We start from the raw sequence: 20625 nt of genomic DNA on the forward strand, positions 1-20625 counted from the left end.
AGTAAAGGTTTAGGGGTTTAGGGCTTAACGCTTAGGCTTTAGGGTTATGGTTCAGGAATTTAGGATTTAGGTTTTAGGCTTTAGGCCTGAAAATCAAGAGATGGTCAGACACTTGAATCTGACTGTGGTGGGAGACAAGTAGTGCCCCTAACTTTTGGCCATTTTTTTCTTTTAGCACAAAGTGGCTGCACTCAGACTTGAACCCACATTCTCATGCTTGTCAGTCTGAGATTTTATCATTACGCCAAGCAATGGCCCCCATTTTGTGAATGGAAGCTGCTTTCCAAACAAGCTTCGGAGGGTGGCTTTTATGTGAAGCAGCTTTCAGGAGCTTCTCTAGAAAGTAGACAAGCAGCTTTCAGTAGCTTCTCTAGTATTCATATTTGACAATTAATAGTATAGGTAACAGAAGAAGAAGATAAAAGCAGCACATTTAATGCAGATTCAACTACCTATTGATGGTTAAATCCCTTCTAAATGCATCCTCTTCCGCACTGCCAAATTTCTACAGAAATTGCATTAAAACATAAGCACAACTTGACACTGTTAATAAAAGATAAATAACTATTACACCCAACAGAATTAGTATAAATTAACTAAAAGTTATATGGAAATAAGAAAAGATAAAAAAACAAAAGTGCCTGTCAGAATTATAATAAATTAAAAAAAAACAAAAATGGTGTTCAAATAGGTAAAATGAAAAAATGTTCAAGTTTTGAGCATCCACTGGTTAGAATAGCTGAGAGTCATTCCCTACCAAGTGATTTTCATGAAAGCAAGGAAGAGATCCTAAATTCATTGCAAGAACTTTGAACCAGAAGCAGAATAGAAGTAAGAAGGTACAATCAGGAGCCTCAAAATCAGGGGTGTAGAAGCAAGTTTTAAATATTGACACAATACACCCCATATCATATTGGTATCAAGTTGCAAGGATAAGAATACGCTACAACTTAGTGTTTCATTAAGTTGTTCATATCAGACCGATACAAGTGTGTATCGGCTTGTATCGCATTGTATTGGCCAATACACACCGATACACAGAAATAATGAATTGTATCTCTACTAAAAAAAAAAACACAATTGGCATGATCATAACCCAGGTCACACAACTCCCCAGACTTAAATGCATCCTTAAACCAGTAAGCCACCTTTCATCTTATAACTATAAATAAAAGAAAACTTTCACTATCTTTAATGTTCAAAGGTGGTCCAAACAAATAAAATATGTTTCAACAACTCCAACTATAGATTAAAAAGAATAATATTAATAATAGAAAAATTGATTAGTACTCAAAACTTATAAATTAATTGAATAAATAATCTATCAAATCCATATTTATATCCAAAAATGATTTTTAATCTCACGAAATTTATACAAATAAAAATATTAATAATAGAATAATTATTTAGTACTTAAAATGTATAAAATAATTGAATAAATAATCTATCAAATCCATATTTATATCCAAAACTGATTTTTAATACCACGAAATTTATACAATAAAAATATTAATAATAGAATTATTATTTTAATACTTAAAATTTATAAATTTGCACATGATATGTATCTTGAAATTTTTATAAATTATTAATTAATACTTTTGGCATTAAATAACAATATATTTATTATTTACAAAAATAATAATATTCTTTATAAAATATTCAAGGATATAATGTAAATTGAATCTATTACATCTACTAATCTACATTTATAACAAAAAAAAACTGGTTTTGTATTTTAGAAACTTTACACAAATAAAAATATTAATAATGGAATAATTAGTTAAGTAATTCAAAATTATGAATTTTCATATGATATATATCTTAGAAATTTTAATAGATATGATATATTTTAAGTTAAGATTGTATTTTTATAAATTATTAATTGATATTTTTATTTACATTTTATAATAACATATTTATTGTTTACAAAAATAAAAATATTGTTTACCAAAACATTTGAGAATTTTTTTTAGTTAACTTTTTTGTTATTGGACTCTTCTAGAAAAAATGATGCATCCATAAATTTTATGATATATATGAATCCCGCTATATTAATTGTAACGTATTTAATCATATATACCATTAAAATATGTATTACTTATGTATTTTAACATTATTTGTGGCTTTTTTTTTTGATAAATACATTATTTGTGGCTATTTTGGCATTAAAAGAAGTGTTATTAATGTATTTATGTGATTTGTATACATTTTCCTAGCATATCCAAGTGTTTCCATATCTTTAGGTTGCATTACCTCTCCATGGTCTTTGACCTATTTAGGGCTACCCTTAGGAGCTAACCCTAAAGAAAGTAGTTTATGGGCCCCTATTGTGGAAAATTTTGATAAAAGATAGGCATCTTGGGAAAAGAATTACATCTCAATAGGGGGTAGGGTGACCTTATTAGGGCTACACTTGCCAACCTTCCAACCTACTACCTATCAGTGTTCAGGATTCCCCCAAGGGAGGCCAAGAAACTGGAGAAGGTAACGAGGAACTTTCTATGGAGGGGAGGTGAAAAAGGATCACCTGGTTAGACGGGAGATAGTTAAAAAACCTAAGGAAGAAGGGGTCTAGGGATAGGGAATATAGTGCTGAAGAATGTAGCCCTCCTTGGGAAGTAGTTATGGAGATGGCCCCGAGAGAGAGAGAGATTATGGCATGAGGTGGTGTTTAGCATTCATAGCTGCTTAGGAAATGGATGGGATGCCAGGATATCTCATCAAGCTACCCTTACAAAACCTTGGAAAGCTATACATGGTATTCTCCCTCGCTTCCTCAGTTTTATCAGGTATGATGCCTATTTCATGATGTTATCAGGTTCTGGGAGGATGTTTGGGTGGGTACTCAACCCCTCAAAGATCTATTCCCCTCGCTTTATTCCCTATCCCTTCACAAAAATGAGCCGATTGCAAATTTTCTTCCGAACCCGATTGCAAATTTTCTTCTGAACCCGTTAAGTCCCTCGTCTTTAAACTAGGATTTCGGTTTTTGTAGGGGATTGAGGGATGGTGAGTCGATTTGTATCACTGAGCTTCTACATTTACTAAAGTTTATTTGTTTGGACCCCACTTCGTCTAATCATAGAGTTTGGACTCCTCTTCCTAAAAGTACTTTCACTTGCTCTTCTTTTCAAAAATCCCTCAGTTCCAACCCCAATTCCCAAGGGTTCCCTTTCAAAGAAGCTTGGGCCCAACCTATTCCTCCAAAAATTGTTGTATTCTGTTGGGAAGTCTACTATGGGAAAATCAATACTTTGGAAAACTTGCAGAAAAAGCGGCCCTCTCTTTGTCTCTCCCCGAATTGGTGTTTCTTGTGCAAGGCCCATAATGAGGATTGTTTCCATTTGCTGATTTCCTGCTCTTTTGCTATAGACTTATGGAGTTGGAGCCTTAGTTTATTTGGAGGTAAGTAGTCTCCACCAACTGATTTGAGTATGTTATCATCTTTTTCTGTTTGGCACACTAGAAGAGGCAAGTTCATGTGGAAATGTGTCAAGGCAGCAACCTTATGGACCCTATGGGAGGAAAGGAATGCAAGAGTTTGCTTAGAGAAGGAAAGAAGATTAGATGAAGTGAAGGACTGCATCCTAACAAGAGCAATACATTGGCTGAAAACCGTGGAGATATTGGATGATTTTTCTTTTGATGACTTGTGGAGGAATTGGTTAGTAATAGCTGATACTTCTACAAAGAAGAATAAACGCTTATCAGAATGGGATCCACCGTCAGAAGGTGTCATCAAGTTAAATTTTGATGGAAACAACCAAGGTAACCCTGGGCCGTCAGGTATAGGGGGTGTCCTGAGGAATAAGGACAACAATATCATCTCCTTATTCTTAGGACCGGTGGGAGTGTGGGACTCTACCAGGGCAGAAATACTAGCTGCAGTACAAGGAATTCAGATCGCTAACCAGCTTGGGGTGGATCATCTCCTAGTTGAAGGGGACTCTCAAGTGGTAACAAGGTGGCTTCTAAACCCATATGCTACCATTTGGGGCTACAAAGACCTCATCAAAAAAGTAAAGTGGTTAACTAGGAATATGAGATTTGAGGAAAATTGGGTAAGTAGGTCAGCTAATACTATGGCTGATTCTCTGGCTAAACAGGGGGTATCCAGGGAGGTCCTTTTTTGTGCTGTTTTCTAAGTTGTTATAATATTATGGAAGCTGTACTTAACTAACCTGGAGAGGTTGCACCTCGTGCCTCTCCTTGGGACATTGTACTATTCTCCTCTGCTGATTAATAAACTTCATTCATTTATCAAAAAAAAAGAAAAGTGTTTCCATCTTTTTCGTTCATACCCATGTGTTTCCAAAGTGTATCTGTATCCATATCCATATATGAGTTGTCCAATACGATACCCGATACCAAAACCTTGATCCTTGTGTGGAAGTAGCAAGACAAACTTAAGTATTTCATGTACAACCAAAGGTTGCTTAATTCATGATAATACTATGGTATATGTTGATTTAGTGAGGCCCCTGGATGTCAGTTAGTGGATAGTCTATTTTCCCGTTGATGATTCTGATTTGGTGGGTTGTTGCTTAATTCTTTTCTTATTGGTAATTGTGAAACATTATTAAGGATTATAAAACAATGCTATTATAGTACGCTATGCATCCCAAGGTATAGGCTGGATCAAGGTTCAAAGTATCGATACAGTCCAATATGCCAAATGCGGCATATCAGACTTTGTAACACCACATTTTTTATAGTTTTTTTAAACCTATTCAGGGGGTTGGTATAAGGACCATCTACCCCCCCCCCCCACCCCCAAAATAGGGTAAACCCTGAAACAGCAAGGATTTCGCGTATTGGTGACCCATAGATACGACACATATCAGCCAATACGGGCTGATACATTGCGAAATTTTCATCCTTGGACTGGATGGGCCCATCCCTTTAGTGATTGCTCAATTCGTGAGATTGTTATTTGGTCTCTTTTCAAGTTTGGGAGCAGTTAGCAATGCTGTTTGTTGTTTTACTGTGGATGACACCTTCAAATTTGAATCCAAATGTATATGGTTGACTTTTATAAGGCCTCATGTATGAGGCCCAGGGTTAGTAGAGGGGTTTCTTTATGCTGCCACTTAATCTTTGATTTTTTTTCTTGGCTTTATGACCTGTTTACATCTTGTAGATTCTTTCTTTTCTGATATGATTTTCATTTAAGACCAAAAAGATTAAGACAAATAACATTAATAAGAGCAGTGTTTTTCAATTGGAAAACAACCTTAAGTTCAAAAGCATGTTATGAAGAAAACTCTAATCCCAACCCACTTTCTGGGAAAACATGTTTCCTGCTGTAAATGTTTTTCATAATCATGATAGAGGCACATAAGGCTAAGTATTATGCCCCACCACCCCCATGTAGCACTGGGTTCTCCTGTTTTTGTCATGTAGGTAAAATCTAGGTGTCCTTTAAATTTTGGGGGTAAAGCAACTTACAGAACCTCAAAGAAGTTGACCAATCAAACAATAACATGTACAAAGTTGAAAACTCCCAAAGCTGGAAGTTAAAAAAGTAGATATCTTGAGTTCATAAAGGACAGCCTGCTATTATGATTTGTGAGGGTGATCTTCATCAGAATCTGGAAAACAAAAACAATAATATATATTGCTGAATTCAAGTCCATAAACTACATAAGTTAGGAAACTAATTGACAATAAAAATCTAAAGTAGTTTGGCTCAAGAACAAGGGTAAAAAATATAGATTATCCTGGATGCTGGCAACACCAAAACCATAAGAATATAATTTCAATTTAAACAATCCATGCATCTAATTTCAATTTTGTTAGTGTGTTCAACATGGACGAAACTCATGAAAGAGGGAATTTTAGGTAGAAAAGTGATAATCAGAAATCTTAATGAAAATGTGTACCATTAGAGTCTATTTTGTAATGTAGATAATTATAGTGCTAACATAACGCACCTCTCTTATTTGAGAGAGGTAGTTTTGTCGTGGTTAGCATCCCTAATTCTTCTTTCTCTCTTCTATTGATCTCCTTCTTTCTTCTCTTTTATCATACCATGGGAAAATGGGGTTGGTGGTTTGGGGTGGAGAGAGACTTTATGGAAAAGGGTGGTTGCTTGCAAATATGGGTTGGTCAACTTTGGGTGTGATTCAAGGAGGTTTCAACATCTGGGGGTGGAGATGTGAAAGGAGATAATAAAATTCCATTCCTTGATGGGAGAGTTGCACTTCCTGGAGGGTTGGGGAGGGAACTAGTATAAAATTTTGGAAGGAAAATTGGACATGGATGGAGAGGCTTTGTGAGGTGTGCCCATGGTTGTATAATATGAGTGAGAAGAAAATAGCAATTTCTCCATGCTTTTGATGTTAGACAGGGAGTGGTCATATACTGTCCCAAATTTAAAAGACCCTTATTGAATTGGGAGATCAAGGAATGCTGGATTTTGCTGTCAGCTTCAAGAGGTGGAGATTAGTATGGAAAGGCCAAATTTAAGATGGTGGACGGAGTGTATGAATGAGAGATTTTCAGTGAGGTCACTCAATAAAACTTTGGCTAGGAATCATTTTGAATGAACTATTGTGAAGGGTGTTTGCAGAAATCCTATTCCTCCAAGGGTGGAAGTTTTTGCTTGGTTAACAGCTATGAGTAGTATTCTTACATAAGACTATTTAAGAAGAATAGGTTTTGAAATGGCTAGTAATTGGTTAACAGCTATGAGTACTATTCTTACATAAGACTATTTAAGAAGAATAGGTTTTGAAATGGCTAGTAAGTGCGTGTTTTGTGAATAAACAGAGGAAGATGTGCTTCATTTATGCTACGAATTTTGTTTCTATATAAGTACACAGGGCTATTTCTTCTGGCTCTTTGACTTGGTGTCTTGAGTTGAGACCCACATTCCCCTAGTGATATTTTTGCTAGCTGGCCTATCTTCCATGGGAGAAAGAAAGCAAAAAACAATATTGGAGTTGTATACCTTTTGCAGTTTGTTGGCAGCTGCAGAAGGAAAGAAATAGAAGGATCTTTTAAGGTAAAGAAGCATGTAAAGAGAAGATCTATTTGAGGACATGTTTCAAACTGCTGGAATGCTCTTGATTTTACCAGATTTTAAAGAAGTGCCTAAAGGTTCTCTTGGGGCAGGTTTTTGGTCTGTTTTAGAGCTAGATAATGGCAGGGCTGGAAACATTTGTAGTTTTCAGCCTTTTATACTGTCTTTTATGGGTAATTACTCGTCGCCCTTCCTGACTCTAGTTTTTTTACTTTATTTGAACGAAATTTTCATTTATATCTATTACCAAAAAAATCAAACCACTCATGACGAGATGGCATAAGAGAAGGTAGATTCTGATGAGGATGATAAAGATGACAACGAAGATGACTCCAGATTTGTCAGTTATGTTCAGATATGTTTGTTAAGTCATTTTCTGTGTTTTAACCATCTTTTTTTTTATTTTCTGTTATTGTTCATGTTCTATTTGTTTTAATATTGTTTTCTAGATTGTTCTGCTATAGTTCAGATCTGCTTGTTTTCATTATCTTGGTTCCTCCTACTTGTCATTGGTTTGTGTTGAGATAAACTGATTTGTCTCATATAGTAAACAATATTATACAATTTTTTCTACAAGGTTGAGGGTATAGAAAGGCTATCCCACCCCACAAAAGGTCTACAACTTCAGCCCAAATAAATGATTTCTATTCACCCCTTGCTCAGCTAAACTATCAGTCCGGTTGTTAGCCAACCTTGGAACCCATTCAGTTTCCACATGTATATTCCTTGTTAGCCATTTAAACTTCATCTAATTCCTCATTCTCAAATGTTCATTATGCTTTTCCTCTTTCTTAATCCAGCTAATTATCACCTTAGAATTACCTTCTATGACAAGTTTCTGGATGTTTATCTCACTTGCTAGTTGCACCCCTTCCAACACTGCCAATAGTTCAACCCTTACAGAATCTCCTTCTCCAATTGGCCCCAACTAAATTACTTTTACAACCCCTTCATATCTTATTACCTTTCCCACCCCAGATGGACCCAGGTTTCCCATGCTACTTCCATCAAAGTTAAGCTTGAGATATCCCTTCTCTGGAGGTTCCCACCTCCTAATCACCCTGTCCGGCTGTCCCTTTTTGAATAAGAATCAGTCACCTCCCTCCACTTCATTAGGATGTAATCAAATGTGAAGGGATTGAAGATCTCCAAAGTATCCAAGAAACTGTTCAGATCTTGATACATTCAATCACTGCTTCCTTGGATCTTTTTTGCTCTTTAAAAATTCTTGCACTTCTTTCTTCCCACAACAATAGCCCTTATGCACCTCCACATTAATATTCCCCTTCTTCTATGTCTCAAAGTGACCAAAGAGAATAAGTATGTCTCACAAGCCTGATGAATCAACTTGCACCCAAAACCAAGAGAAGAATGAAACAACTCCCAATTCCCAAATACCAGAAACAAATGTACAGGAGATTAGTAAATGATAACTAGACTCATCACAAGCATTACAAAGAACACACCTATTAGAAGATAAGCACCAGTAGAGCTTTCTTCTTTGTATAACATCCATTATACTAACATTCTCATGAACCACTTCCTAGCAAAAAGCTTGAATTCTTGGTGAGATGGGCTTCCACCAAACCTCTTTAACTGGAAAAGGCTGAGAAGGGACAGACTAGCAAGACAAAGCTCTAAAGAAAAATGCACAAGAGAAAAAACCACAAGGACTAGGGTTCCCCTTCCCTTTTCTTTGATCATCCTCTCTTGTCTTTAAAAAGTTGAGTGGCTGAGAGTGGTTCTAGTTCTTCCAGTTGGTGTTTTAAATGGTTGTTTGGAGGATGTGTTTCCTTTGGGGTGTTTATTTGTTCTTTTTTTTTTTTTTTACTTTGAGAATTTTAGCTAAACCAAGAGGGTGAAATTTCAGATTTGAAGGACCATGGACAGAGGAGGCAATTTTTTTTGCTATGAGCATTAAGTGTTTGTCCAAGAATTGTTGATTCCAACATGTATTTATTAGGTATACGGCAATTGTTTGAGAAAAAGCTTGTAAGCTTGAAAGGTTGTCAGAGAATGGTAAAAGTGTACAACTGATAGAGTGGGTCTTTCAACTCCCTGCTTTGCTAATACATCCGCCATACCATTTTCCATTCTACTCACCCATATAATAGAAGTAAGACTCCTTGCAAAAAAGTCTATTTCCCTGAAAACATGTCTGTAGAGCCAAGGTGCGGAGTTGACCTGCCTGGTCCATGAGATGACTAATTATAAGTCCCCCTCAACTTCCAAGTCTCTGACACCCATCTGCTCCTCAAGCCTTGTAGTAGGACCCAAATCTCAGCCTTCACTGAATTCCCAATACTAATTGGACCTGAATAAAAAGCCACCACCACACCTTGGTGGTTTCTAAAGACTCTTATAACTGCCCTTCCCAGATTTCCCATTGAACTGCCACCAAAGTTAAGCTTTAAGCCTATTTACAGACGGAGGTTTCCAGTCTATTCTCAATCTCTCCTTGAATGTACCCATTTGTGCCACTTCAGCCCAAGCTCTTAGAATATCATTAGTTGAACACTCCCAGAAGAATTCTAGAGTTCTTACCCAATGCACAGTTATAACTGTTATAGCCTCAATCAGCTCTTCTTTGGTTCTACTTTTTTTTGTGGAAGATCCTTTAGGTTCTTACTTCTTTCTTCCCAAATAGTGCAAACTAAATCTGCTTTTACTGCCATCCGCATAATCCTTTGGTTTTCTTCTTTGTCACTGTATTGTTAGCAGCCCATATTGTAGTGGAGGTATTTGGTGAAATACTCAAGTGTCTTCAACAGCAAAGTCCCTTGCACCATGTACATGTCTGATAAATTGCCTGAAGGGACTACAGATTTTGGTTATGGGGGAGTTTAGTTGTTGGTTTTCGAGTTATCTTTGTGCTGTCATCAGGGCATTTGGAATGTTAAATCTCTGATTACGTGGTGCCCTCTTCCTTGAATAGTAGTGGTTGGGGTTTGAACTTTGTGGTATTGATAGTGTACTGTTATTGCTAGGAGATGTGCCTAAAGTTGAACTCAGAGGTCGGTTGTGTATTGGATAAGAGCTGTGGCCAACTATGAGTATCATGTTGGACCTATCTTGGTGCAAGAACTGTGAGCCACCATGAGCACCATCTAATCAATTGATGACATATCCTTCCATGGACCAGAGCTGTGTGTGCCCATGAGTGCTTTCAAGCTGATTGGATCCTTGGTGCAGCATAAAAGCTGGTTGTCACCATACCTGGAGTCTTCAAGTTGCCTTGTTCGAGAGTTGCCTCAAAAGACTAGTTTATGTCTTTTCGTTCTAGGCAAACCAAGGTTCAAAGTTTTGACATGATACACCCCATATCGGTCATATATTTTTTGTCATCAATATGTTTGTAGAAGATCAAGACTGTAATCAGTCTTGAATCCTAAAAGGTTTTAGGTTTGTAAAACAGAAGAGAAGATGAGAGAAAATGAGAGAATAAAAGAGAAGCAAGAGAACACAAGTTGCTGAAAGGAGGGACAGATTCTAACAGATCTGCCGCCGCCACTCTCTTAATATTTATAGGTTTATGTTTAGTACATGATGAAAGGACACATCTGCCCTTGGTACTTACATAATAAAGAAAGTAAATAAAACTGAAATAAACAAGAGCTGAATTAGCAAACTGACTCAAACTGACACTACTATAACTGAAACAAATACTACTGTCCTACGAACACAATGGGGACCACTGCAGTGGAGCCCACATCAGTGTTCTCTACACTCCCCCTCAAGTTGGGAGTAGATATCTATCATGCCCAACTTGGATAGGTATGTCTCTAACTTCTTCCTTGGTACAGCCTTGGTGAGGATATCCGCGAGCTGCATATTGGATGTGATGTACGAAGACACACTTCTTGTGATATAACTCTTTCTCGCACAAAATGTCGATCAACTTCGATATGTTTGGTTCTGTCATGCTGCACTGGATTATGTGCTATATTAATGGTTGCTTGATTATCACAATATAGCATAAGAGGCTTCTCATACTCAATACCCAACTCCTCAAGTAGAGATCTTAGCCATAGGATTTCAGCCACTCTGTTGGCCATGGACCCGTATTCTGCTTCAGCACTCGACCGGGAGACAACACTCTGCTTCTTACTTCTCCAGGAGACAAGGCTTCCTCCCACAAGGGCACAATATCCTGAGGTAGACCGTCTGTCATCAAAACTCCCAACCCAATCGGCATCCGTATAGACCTCCACCTTCATGTGGTTATTGTTCTTGAACAGTATACCTCTACCCGGGCATCTCTTCAAGTATGCTAGTATTCTTTCTGCTGCTAGAAGGTGCATGGTTCTAGGATAATGCATGTACTGACTGACAACACTAACTGCATAACTGATATCTGGCCGAGTGAGGCACAGATATAGGAGCTTTCCCACTAACCGCTGGAACATAACTTTGTCTTCAAGCAGCTCTCCACTCTCTGCACTAATCCTGTGGTTCTGTTCAATGGGTGTATCTGCAGGTTTGACACCCAGCTTTCCAGTTTCAGCCAACAGATCTAAAACATATTTCCTCTGTGAGACAAAAATCCCCTATTTAGATCTAGCAACCTCAATGCCCAAAAAATACCGTAGTGGACCCAGATCTTTCACCTCAAACTCTTGATGGAGCCGTTTGAGGGACTCAATCTCATGGTTGTCATTTCCTATCACCACAATGTCATCAACATATACTGCAAGTAGTGTCAGTGAAGACTCCACCCTCTTGATGAACAGTGTATGATCTGACTGGGCCTGTACATAACCGAACTTCTCAAGAGCTAGTCTGAATCTGTCGAACCAAGCTCTAGGTGACTGCTTCAAACCATACAATGCCTTATTGAGTCGGCAGACCTTCTTACCTGTCTCTGTATCATAGTATCCAGGAGGCAACTGCATGTATACCTCTTCCTGCAAGTCCCCATTCAGGAAGGCATTTTTAACATCCATTTGGTACAAAGGCCAAGTGTGGCTTGCTGCAAGAGATAATAAAACCCGAATGGTGGTCATCTTGGCTACCAGGGCAAACGTCTCCAAGTAATCTATACCATAAGTCTGAGTGAACCCTTTTGCAACTAGCCGAGCTTTGTACCTCTCAATGGAACCATCTGCATTGTGCTTTACAGTAAATACCCATCTGCATCCAACTGGTTTCTTTCCTTTGGGTAAGTCAACTAGCTCCCAAGTATTATTTTTCAACAGGGCATCCATTTCAACTTGCATTGCACCTCTCCACTCCGGGACTGATAGAGCCTCTTGCACTGTTCTTGGAATAGGGACATTGGAAATGGAACTAAGGTAGGACCTGTAGGTAGGCGATAGGCGCTCATAGGATAAAAAATGGGAAATACAGTGGGTTGTAGATGTGGTACAATGTCGTTTCCCTTTACGGACTGCAATCGGAAGATCAATGTCATCTGTAGGAGGTGAAATGGCAACAATAGAAGAAGTCTCTATGGGTCCTAGGACTGTAATGCTTGGACCTGGAGCCACAGATGAGATTGGAGCTGGCTTGGACTGCTGATGATCGAGATCAACCTGCCTGCACCGCCTGTGATAGACCCTCAACTTCTGATCCCTGTGACCACCCTCACCATTGCAGCTTCCCCTCAACTCCTGATCCCTCTAGCCACCCTCACCATTGCAGCTCCCATCACCCAATGGAATAGGTAAAGGAACTACCCCACTCTCACTGCTCTCCCCCTGAAGACATGGACCTAAACCCCTACTCTCACTGCTCTCCCCCTGAAGACAATGACTTAAACCCCTACTCTCACTGCTCTCCCCTTGAGGAGAAACCCGAGGATAATAGGGTGTCTCCTCAAAGAAAGTGACATCCATGGAGACGAACTTCCTCCCTGAGACAGGATCATAGCAGCAATACCCCTTTTGAGTTCGTGCATAACCAAGGAAAATGCATTTGGAGGCGTTGGGTTCAAACTTGGAGTGATGGGGTCCGAGAAGCTGAACAAAGCAGGTACAACCGAATGTCTTAAGGGGAATAGAAAACAACTCCTCATGTGGGTATAGAAGGGAAAAAGGAGATCACAAATCAAGAACCCGGAAAGGAATCCGATTAATAAGATAGACCACCGTGAGGATAGCATCACCCCAGAAGCGAATAGGGACATTGGAGGTAAACATAAGACTTCTAGCCACCTCCAAAATGTGCCTATTCTTCCTTTCTACAACCCCATTCTGCTGAGGTGTATGAGGACAAGAGCTCTGATGGATAACCCCATGAGTAAGAAGGTAAGATGCCAATGACTTAGCAAAGTACTCCTTTGCATTATCAGATCTAAGAACTTTAATCTTGGCATCAAACTGGGTTAGGATCATTTGGTGAAAGTTTTGGGTCAGGGCGGGAACCTCATCTCGTGAACGCATAAGATAAACTCAAGAAAACCGGGTATGGTCATCAACAAATAACAAAAAATATTTGTACCCACCCATAGAAGGAATGTGGTATGGCCCCCAAACATCCGTATGCACGAGATCAAAAGGACGATTACTCCTTTTATTACTCAATGAATAAGAGTTTCTACAATGTTTAGTAAACTCACAGCTTTCACATTGCAACTGGGACAACTCAACAGACTCAAACAAAGTAGGAAACAAACTCTTTAAGGATCGAAAAGACAAATGACCCAATCGGTTATGCCAAAGCATAACCGAACTCACACTCTGGGAAACAAGTGACCTCTTACCCACTGACTCTTCCCGACGAGAACTCTCCCCGAGCAGATAGATCCCATTCGTCTCACGGCCAGTCCCAATCACCTATTTCGTCTCCAGGTCCTGAAAAACACACCAGTCAGGGAAGAAGGTTATTGAGCAGTTCATGTGTTTGGTAATACTACTGATTGAAAGGAGGTTAGTATCAAGCTTAGGAACATGTAAGACAGAAGACAAGGAGATCGTATCTGATAACTTAATGTCCCCCTTCCCATAAATAGGAACCAGGGAGCCATCAGCAATAGATACTCTATCCCTACCAGATGACAAATGGTAAGAGGGAAACAATGAAGGCAAGCTAGTCATGTGGTCGGATGCACCTGAATCTATTACCCAACAAGGTTCAGTAGTACCTGGAGCGGAGGCATGGTAGGCTGAAGCTAGAGTACCTAAATTTACGGTTGTAAGCTGACAACCCATCTCAGAAACACTACCATAACTGATGCTCCCAAAGCTGCCTTCTGCCTGATTTTTAAATTCCATCTCGGTCAAGTCTTAAAACAGCACTTGGACTACCAATCACAACCAAAAACAGTATAGGCCTGATTTGTATTCATAGTGTATGTGCACAACTGGGATAACTCTAATATGAAACCAACAAACAAACACAACAGTGGCTGTCCGTAGAGCTCTAACCCCTTTAAGAGAGTTTGAAAACCCCAAAAAAAAACTCTGAAAAACAGCTTAGAAGGAGGTCTGATTTGCCTTTGCAGAATTAGGGTTTTAATCAGTCCTTAAAGTGATCAATTCAGTTGCATAATCTAATCAGTACTGTATAGATAGACTTGCAGTAGGGTTAATATGAAACCCTAGAATCTGATCAATGCCAACAATAAACCTGAGGACAGCTCTAGGTAGATCACAAGGTTCAGTCCAGCACTAGGGCTTGCCGCAAGATCACTTTAACCTATCTTTTCTTAGAAAAGTAAATGACTTGTAGGAAAAGAATTGATCTGAAAGCTGAAAGCTGATCCGAAACTGATCTGATCTGAAAAGACAGTTACTTTTCAAACAGAGTCAAGGAAGTAAGTCTGAAAGCTGATCCGAAACTGATCTGATCCGATCAGAAATACCAACACAAAACCGATGTGATCTGAAACTGGTCTGATCCGATCAGGAATACCAACACAAAACTGATCTGAAATCAATCGCCTATCAATCTGAGATGTTGTTCTCTGAAATCACTAAAGTGCTCAGCTGCACTCTCCAAGCAGTCCACACCAGTGGGACCTGTCGTAGGGTACTATGAAACCCTAAAAACTAATCCCCTTTGAAGAGGAGGGTTCGGCCCAACAATCAAACCCTAGACACAAACTTAATCACAGTTCGGCAAGCCAAACCCTAGAGCAAACTTGAACACAGTTTGGCCCCTCTTTCTAGATAGGTCCAACCTATCTCGGCTGATTGCAATCTCTAAAAATCAGTAAAGAAACAAACTTACTTACTGATTACCTGCCTTCAGTGTACTGTCTTCTAGGGTTACATGACCTTCGCTGCCTCTTCCTGATTACCAACTCTCTGCAGGCTGCGGCAAGTCTTCAACTGCTACGAACCTCTCCTGGTAATCTCCAAGATTCAGCCGCCGAAAAACTTCTTCAAGACTTCCAGCCCTAGCTAGTTCTCATGTGGTCGGCTGACTAGATACACATGAGAAGCCCTAGATAGGCTTTGATACCATGTAGAAGATCAAGACTGTAATCAGTCTTGAATCCTAAAAGGTTTTAGGTTTGTAAAACAGAAGAGAAGATGAGAGAAAAGGAGAGAATAGAAGAGAAGCAAGAGAACACAAGCTGCTGAAAGGAGGGACAGATTCTAGCAGATCCCGCCACTCTCTTAATATTTATAGGTTTATGTTTAGTACATGATGAAAGGACACATCTGCCCTTGGTACTTACATAATAAAGAAAGTAAATAAAACTGAAATAAACAAGAGCTGAAGTAGCAAACTGACTCAAACTGACACTACTATAACTGAAACAAATACTGTTGTCCTACGAACACAGTGGGGACCACTGAGTGGGTCCCACATCAGTGTTCTCTACAATGTTAAACACAAGACTTTTATAGAGTTAGTTTTCAAGTTATAATAGATGGTGTGGCAGGTCCCCCTATCAGTTTGTCAAACAAAAAAATAAAAAATATATAGAATTTTGGCTCACCTGAACCAGTGTGTATCAATATTTTGAAGTTTGAACCTTGAGACAAACTAGTTGGGGCTAGCTTGAGGAGGAGTGTTGGAGTATTCAAACTGTATCGGGCATGAGTAGGAATGGCAACGGGGCGGGGCGAGGCCCGTCCCCATCTCCGTTAACGGGGACAAGGTTATCCCCATCCCTGTCCCCACGGGGATCCCCATTCCCCATAATTTTTTATAATGTTAATCATTTTGTTTTTGTTTTTTATTTTATTTAAAAAAATAAAAATGAAATAATTAAAATTTACAATCCTATTAGAAAATATTCAACCATATTTTTAAAAATATTAATATATAGACGTATGTGTACATATATACATATATGACGTATGCATACATATATACATATATATTAGTGGGGATCCCATGGGGCGGGGATCGGGTTCCCCGCGGGGCGGGGAGTGCTTTCCCCATCCCCGTCCTGTCCTTGCTAATGGGGATGAAAATTTCCCCATCCCCGTCCCCACGGGGGAAAATCATCCCCATCCCCGCCTCATTCGGAGCAGATCCCCACGGGGATCGGGGAAATGGAGAAAATTACCATCCCTAGGCATGAGGAAAGGGGGTATTTTTGACAGAAAAGTTATAATCAGGAGCCTTAATGTAATATCTGCCTCATTAGAGTTTATTTTGTAATTCAGTAATTTGGATATTTATGGTGTTAATATAAAGTATATCTCTTATTAGGTTTCAAAGAAGATTGAGAAATGCCTTTGATTAACTATGAAGATTACATGAAATTTATAGACCGAGAGTTCTATTTCAATTGAAACTCTACCTCTACCTAATGTCTACTCTCTCTTATTCATATCTTAATTAACAATAACCCAAACTTATCTCAATTTCCTAACACGCCCCCCTCAAACACATGAGGATCAAAGATCTACATGTGTTTGACCAAATGATGATGACTTTAATCTTCCAACCTGCTGTGATGATGATGATGATGATGCATCCAAATCTCCCTGCCTGTTGTAATGAGAATGTGGCAAATAGATGACATGTTAATGTGGTAGTCCTATTGTGTCTTCAAGAGAGAGCCTCTATGGGCTGATAATCAAAATAGAAAATAGGCCAGCATGAGACAAACTGAAAATGCGCCAAAACAGGCCACAAACAGACCGTGTTGGGTCAACCAAATTGCCTCCATGGGCAGGCTTGAGATCATTTGGTAATGGGCCACATTGGGCCAATACGAAAATGGGGCAACAATGACTAATAAAGACCACGATGGATCAACAAAAGTGCCTTAATAGGTTAAACCGAAAATGGGCTCCTATGGGCAAAAACAAAAATTGCCACAATGGGTTTGAAACTTAAATTGAGAAGAGCAGCAGACTTAGAAAATTTGTTCAAACCAACTGGTTTGACTTGATTGCACCATCTAAACTGGATTGACTGGTCTCAATCGGTCCAACCAATTTAACTATTTTCTTTTGTAAAGTTTGCTATGGTTAGTAACCCTAATTCTTCTTTGTCTATTCTATTGTTCTTCTTTCTTCTCTTTTCTCATTAGAATCCTCTACAGCATCACCCCACATGACACTCAGTAACCTGTTAGAGACAACCAATATCTCTATTAGTTAAGTTGGAAGATCTCCAGGTTGGCTTTTTTTTTTATCAGCAGGTTGGCCAATAATTTTAAACAAAAGAGCAACATGATTTTCCTTTTCGTGTTCCAGAAAGAACTTGGGGATATAAAACAACAAAACTTGAAATATATGCAAGCAAATTTCCTTCACAAATAAAATAACAGAAAATTTAAAATGTGTGACATTTTCTTTAGTTCTTAAATATCAATCAATGGTTGAAACAACTCAAGGAAGGTAGAAAATAACTTCATTGATGTCATAAAGCTCCCTAGCATAGAATATTCCAACAATTACCAAAGATTAATCAAGTATGACAATGTTATATGACTGAACCAGTGTATACCATTTTAGGAATGCGGCTGTTCTCACTATAATGTTCAGACCTCAGGTTTACAAAATCAATCCATATATCAAATAAGCGCATCCTTGCTGTTTCCAAGTGTTTTGATTGATCAGGATTGCTGCAAAGTTAGAAATAATGAACATAATGACACCAAATATACCGGTGATAAGCCCCACTTCCATTTGAAATCATCATCTAATCACTATAAAGAATCGACGTTGCAGTGCTTAAGGTGATCTGAGTTCAAAATTTTCTATCAGTGACAGAATAAACAACTTATGACACCAAAATACAATAGAAAGAAACTATGTTGTTTAAAAAGGCCCAGTGCTATGTTTAGCTAAAATAATTCATGTGAATGGTATCCATAGTCCAATATTGACTACATGTATAGAAAACAACAGTTCATCTACTCATCGTGCAAGCAATAAGAAGATACATCACTTGGATACAAAATATAAACAAAAAGTACCCCACTGAGGTTGTTGTTTCTTACTGTCATCATATCAATTTTCCTCAAAAATAAAAATGTTTTCAGTTTGTTTTGAAAAAACATACATCCAAAAATTCTTTCCTGTTTTTCTGCTGACATGGCATTTCTTAGAAACAAGAAAAATAAAAACATTCATGTTGAAGAATACCTCTTTATAGTTATAGCATCAGCGGCCTTCTTTTTTCTTTCCAAGTCATCTTACAATGAGCATCCAGACAACCTTTTCCATATTTTAGATACCATTTGTCACAACCTAACTTTCCGTTAGCCTTAATGTGGCAGTGCACCCATCTCACATAAAATAAGTTGTAAACCCCCAAATGTGGTAGCTAAGAGAACCTAAGTGCTAGAAGAGAACACAAGACAACTCTGAAAGGAGACTTGTATCGATCCTTTGTTTGTTGCATGATTACCAACAGGGAGGGAGGCAATCCCCAAGTTTCCAACCATAAAAAATGGGGAGGAGGCAACCCCTATATGTATAAAGACTCCACCTCCTCAATGGATGGCAATAATTAGAAACCTTGTCATCAATCAACAGCTATGAACGTTCTAGAATGTTATTTCTTTTTTATTGGAAACTGTTCAGAAGAAGTTGAGATGGAACCTCTGTTAAGAGAAGTTAAGATGGAAGGACAGTTTGTGGGTTCTTCTCGTTGGAGAAAAAGCTTGAAGGTGGAGGCAAAGGATTTCTTGTTCGAAGAGCTGAAGATCAAAGGTAAACCAGTTCTGAAGGTAAGGGAGATGAAACTGGTGACAGTTTCTCTGGAAGGTTGGACACAGTAAAATGGTCAAAAATTTTATATATGAAGCAGCTTAACTGGACAGAGAAACTTACAGAGACTGGTAGAAAGTACTCGATAGAATGTAGGAAGAATGCCAAAGGTTCCTTCATAGCCCTCTCAGAATTTTTTGCAAAGAACAGAAAACAACTAGTGTGCTTTCCAGAAGGTAGAGACAGCGAAGGGTGGAAAGATGTGACTGCAGCCTTTCAGGTTTTTTTGGATTGCAAAGAAGCGAATGCTAAGGAAAGTCTTGGATGGACATAACACTAATTAGGTCCACCCTTGCAAATTTGCCGATTTATTTTTTGTCTGTTTTCAGGGTTCCAAGAGGGATAAGCAAGCAACTAGAAAAAATGAGAAGAGATTTATTACGGCAGACAAGGGAGGAGGAAAAGACCATAGAATCAGTTGGGAGGTGGTTAAAAGAAGTAAGAAATTTGGAGGGCTAGAGTAAGGGAATATTCAGGAGAGGAATGTGGCTCTGCTTGCAAAATGGCTTTGGAGGTTGCCAATTGAGGGATAACCCGTGGGTAGAAGTGATTATCAGTATTCATGGTATTGCAGCTGATGGTTGGGATGCTAGTGTGTTGTCCAGGGCTACAAGAGCTTCCCCTTGGAAGTCTATTCATGGCACCCTTTCTTCATTCTTATCGTTTGCCAGGTATAACCCTTGCTTTGGTAATACTGTTAAATTTTGGGAGCACTTGTCGTTGGGTAATGCAACTGCCTAAGAGCAATTTCCCTCAATTGATGAAATTTCTAACTGGAAGAATGAACCTATCGCCTCATTTATTAGCCATTCCAACTCAACGTCTGGATTTGTTTGGGACTTGGGCCTTAGGAGGGGTCTTAGGGATTGTGAGGCCATCGAGTACTTTTTCTTGCGCTTCTCTTTGTCTATCCCTAACCCAGACTGATGATAGTCAGAGCCAACTTTTGTCAGTTAATGAGGTTTGGAGTAAGACTACTCCACCTAGGATTGGTGACTTTTGTTGGTAAGTGATTCTTGGTAGGCTCAATACTTATGACTTGCTCCAAAGGAAAAGACCTAAGTGGTGCTTGTCTCCACATTGGTGTCTTCTCTATAAGGCTAATGGTGAGTATTACCATCATTTATTAACATCTTGTCCTTTTGTTCTTCCAATTTGGTATTGGTTTCTCTCCTTATTCGGGTGCAAGTGGAATCCCCTGTCAAATGTACAGCTTATTCTACCCCACCCCACCTTTGTTAGCTGGAAGAAGAGGCAAGATATTATGGAGATGTATGAGAGCTGTGTGCTGGATGGTTTGGGAAGAAAGAAATCAAAAAAGATTATTTGCAGAAATAGGGAATCCCTCATTGAAGAAATTACAAAACTAGAGTGATTTATTGGGTGAAGACTCTGAAATTATTTAAGGAGTTTCTGCTGCTGATCTGATGAGAAAGTAGGGGGAAGTGGCTGACTCTGCTCCATTGAAAACTG

General features: G+C 38.8%; 1 protein-coding gene across 3 annotated transcripts in view; it reads right to left on the reverse strand.

Moving 5' to 3' along the window:
• The window catches only part of LOC148852556 (Polynucleotide adenylyltransferase family protein), an 88095-nt gene that overhangs the window by 51072 nt on the left and 16398 nt on the right, over positions 1 to 20625 (reverse strand). For all 3 annotated transcript variants that reach the window (XR_016099605.1, XM_088946609.1, XM_088946608.1), the window contains exons 3-4: positions 17885 to 18002; positions 453 to 505 (exon numbers count right to left, since the gene is read on the reverse strand). Coding sequence is in view for 2 of the 3 variants with exons in the window: in XM_088946609.1 (XP_088802735.1) it covers positions 453 to 505; positions 17885 to 18002 (171 nt within the window). In the remaining variant the exon portion in view is untranslated. The remainder of the gene's footprint in view (positions 1 to 452; positions 506 to 17884; positions 18003 to 20625) is intronic.

Source organism: Nelumbo lutea, chromosome 5, assembly GCF_056320005.1.
Source record: "Nelumbo lutea isolate HS-2025 chromosome 5, American lotus-T2T, whole genome shotgun sequence".
NCBI classification, from domain to species: domain Eukaryota; kingdom Viridiplantae; phylum Streptophyta; class Magnoliopsida; order Proteales; family Nelumbonaceae; genus Nelumbo; species Nelumbo lutea.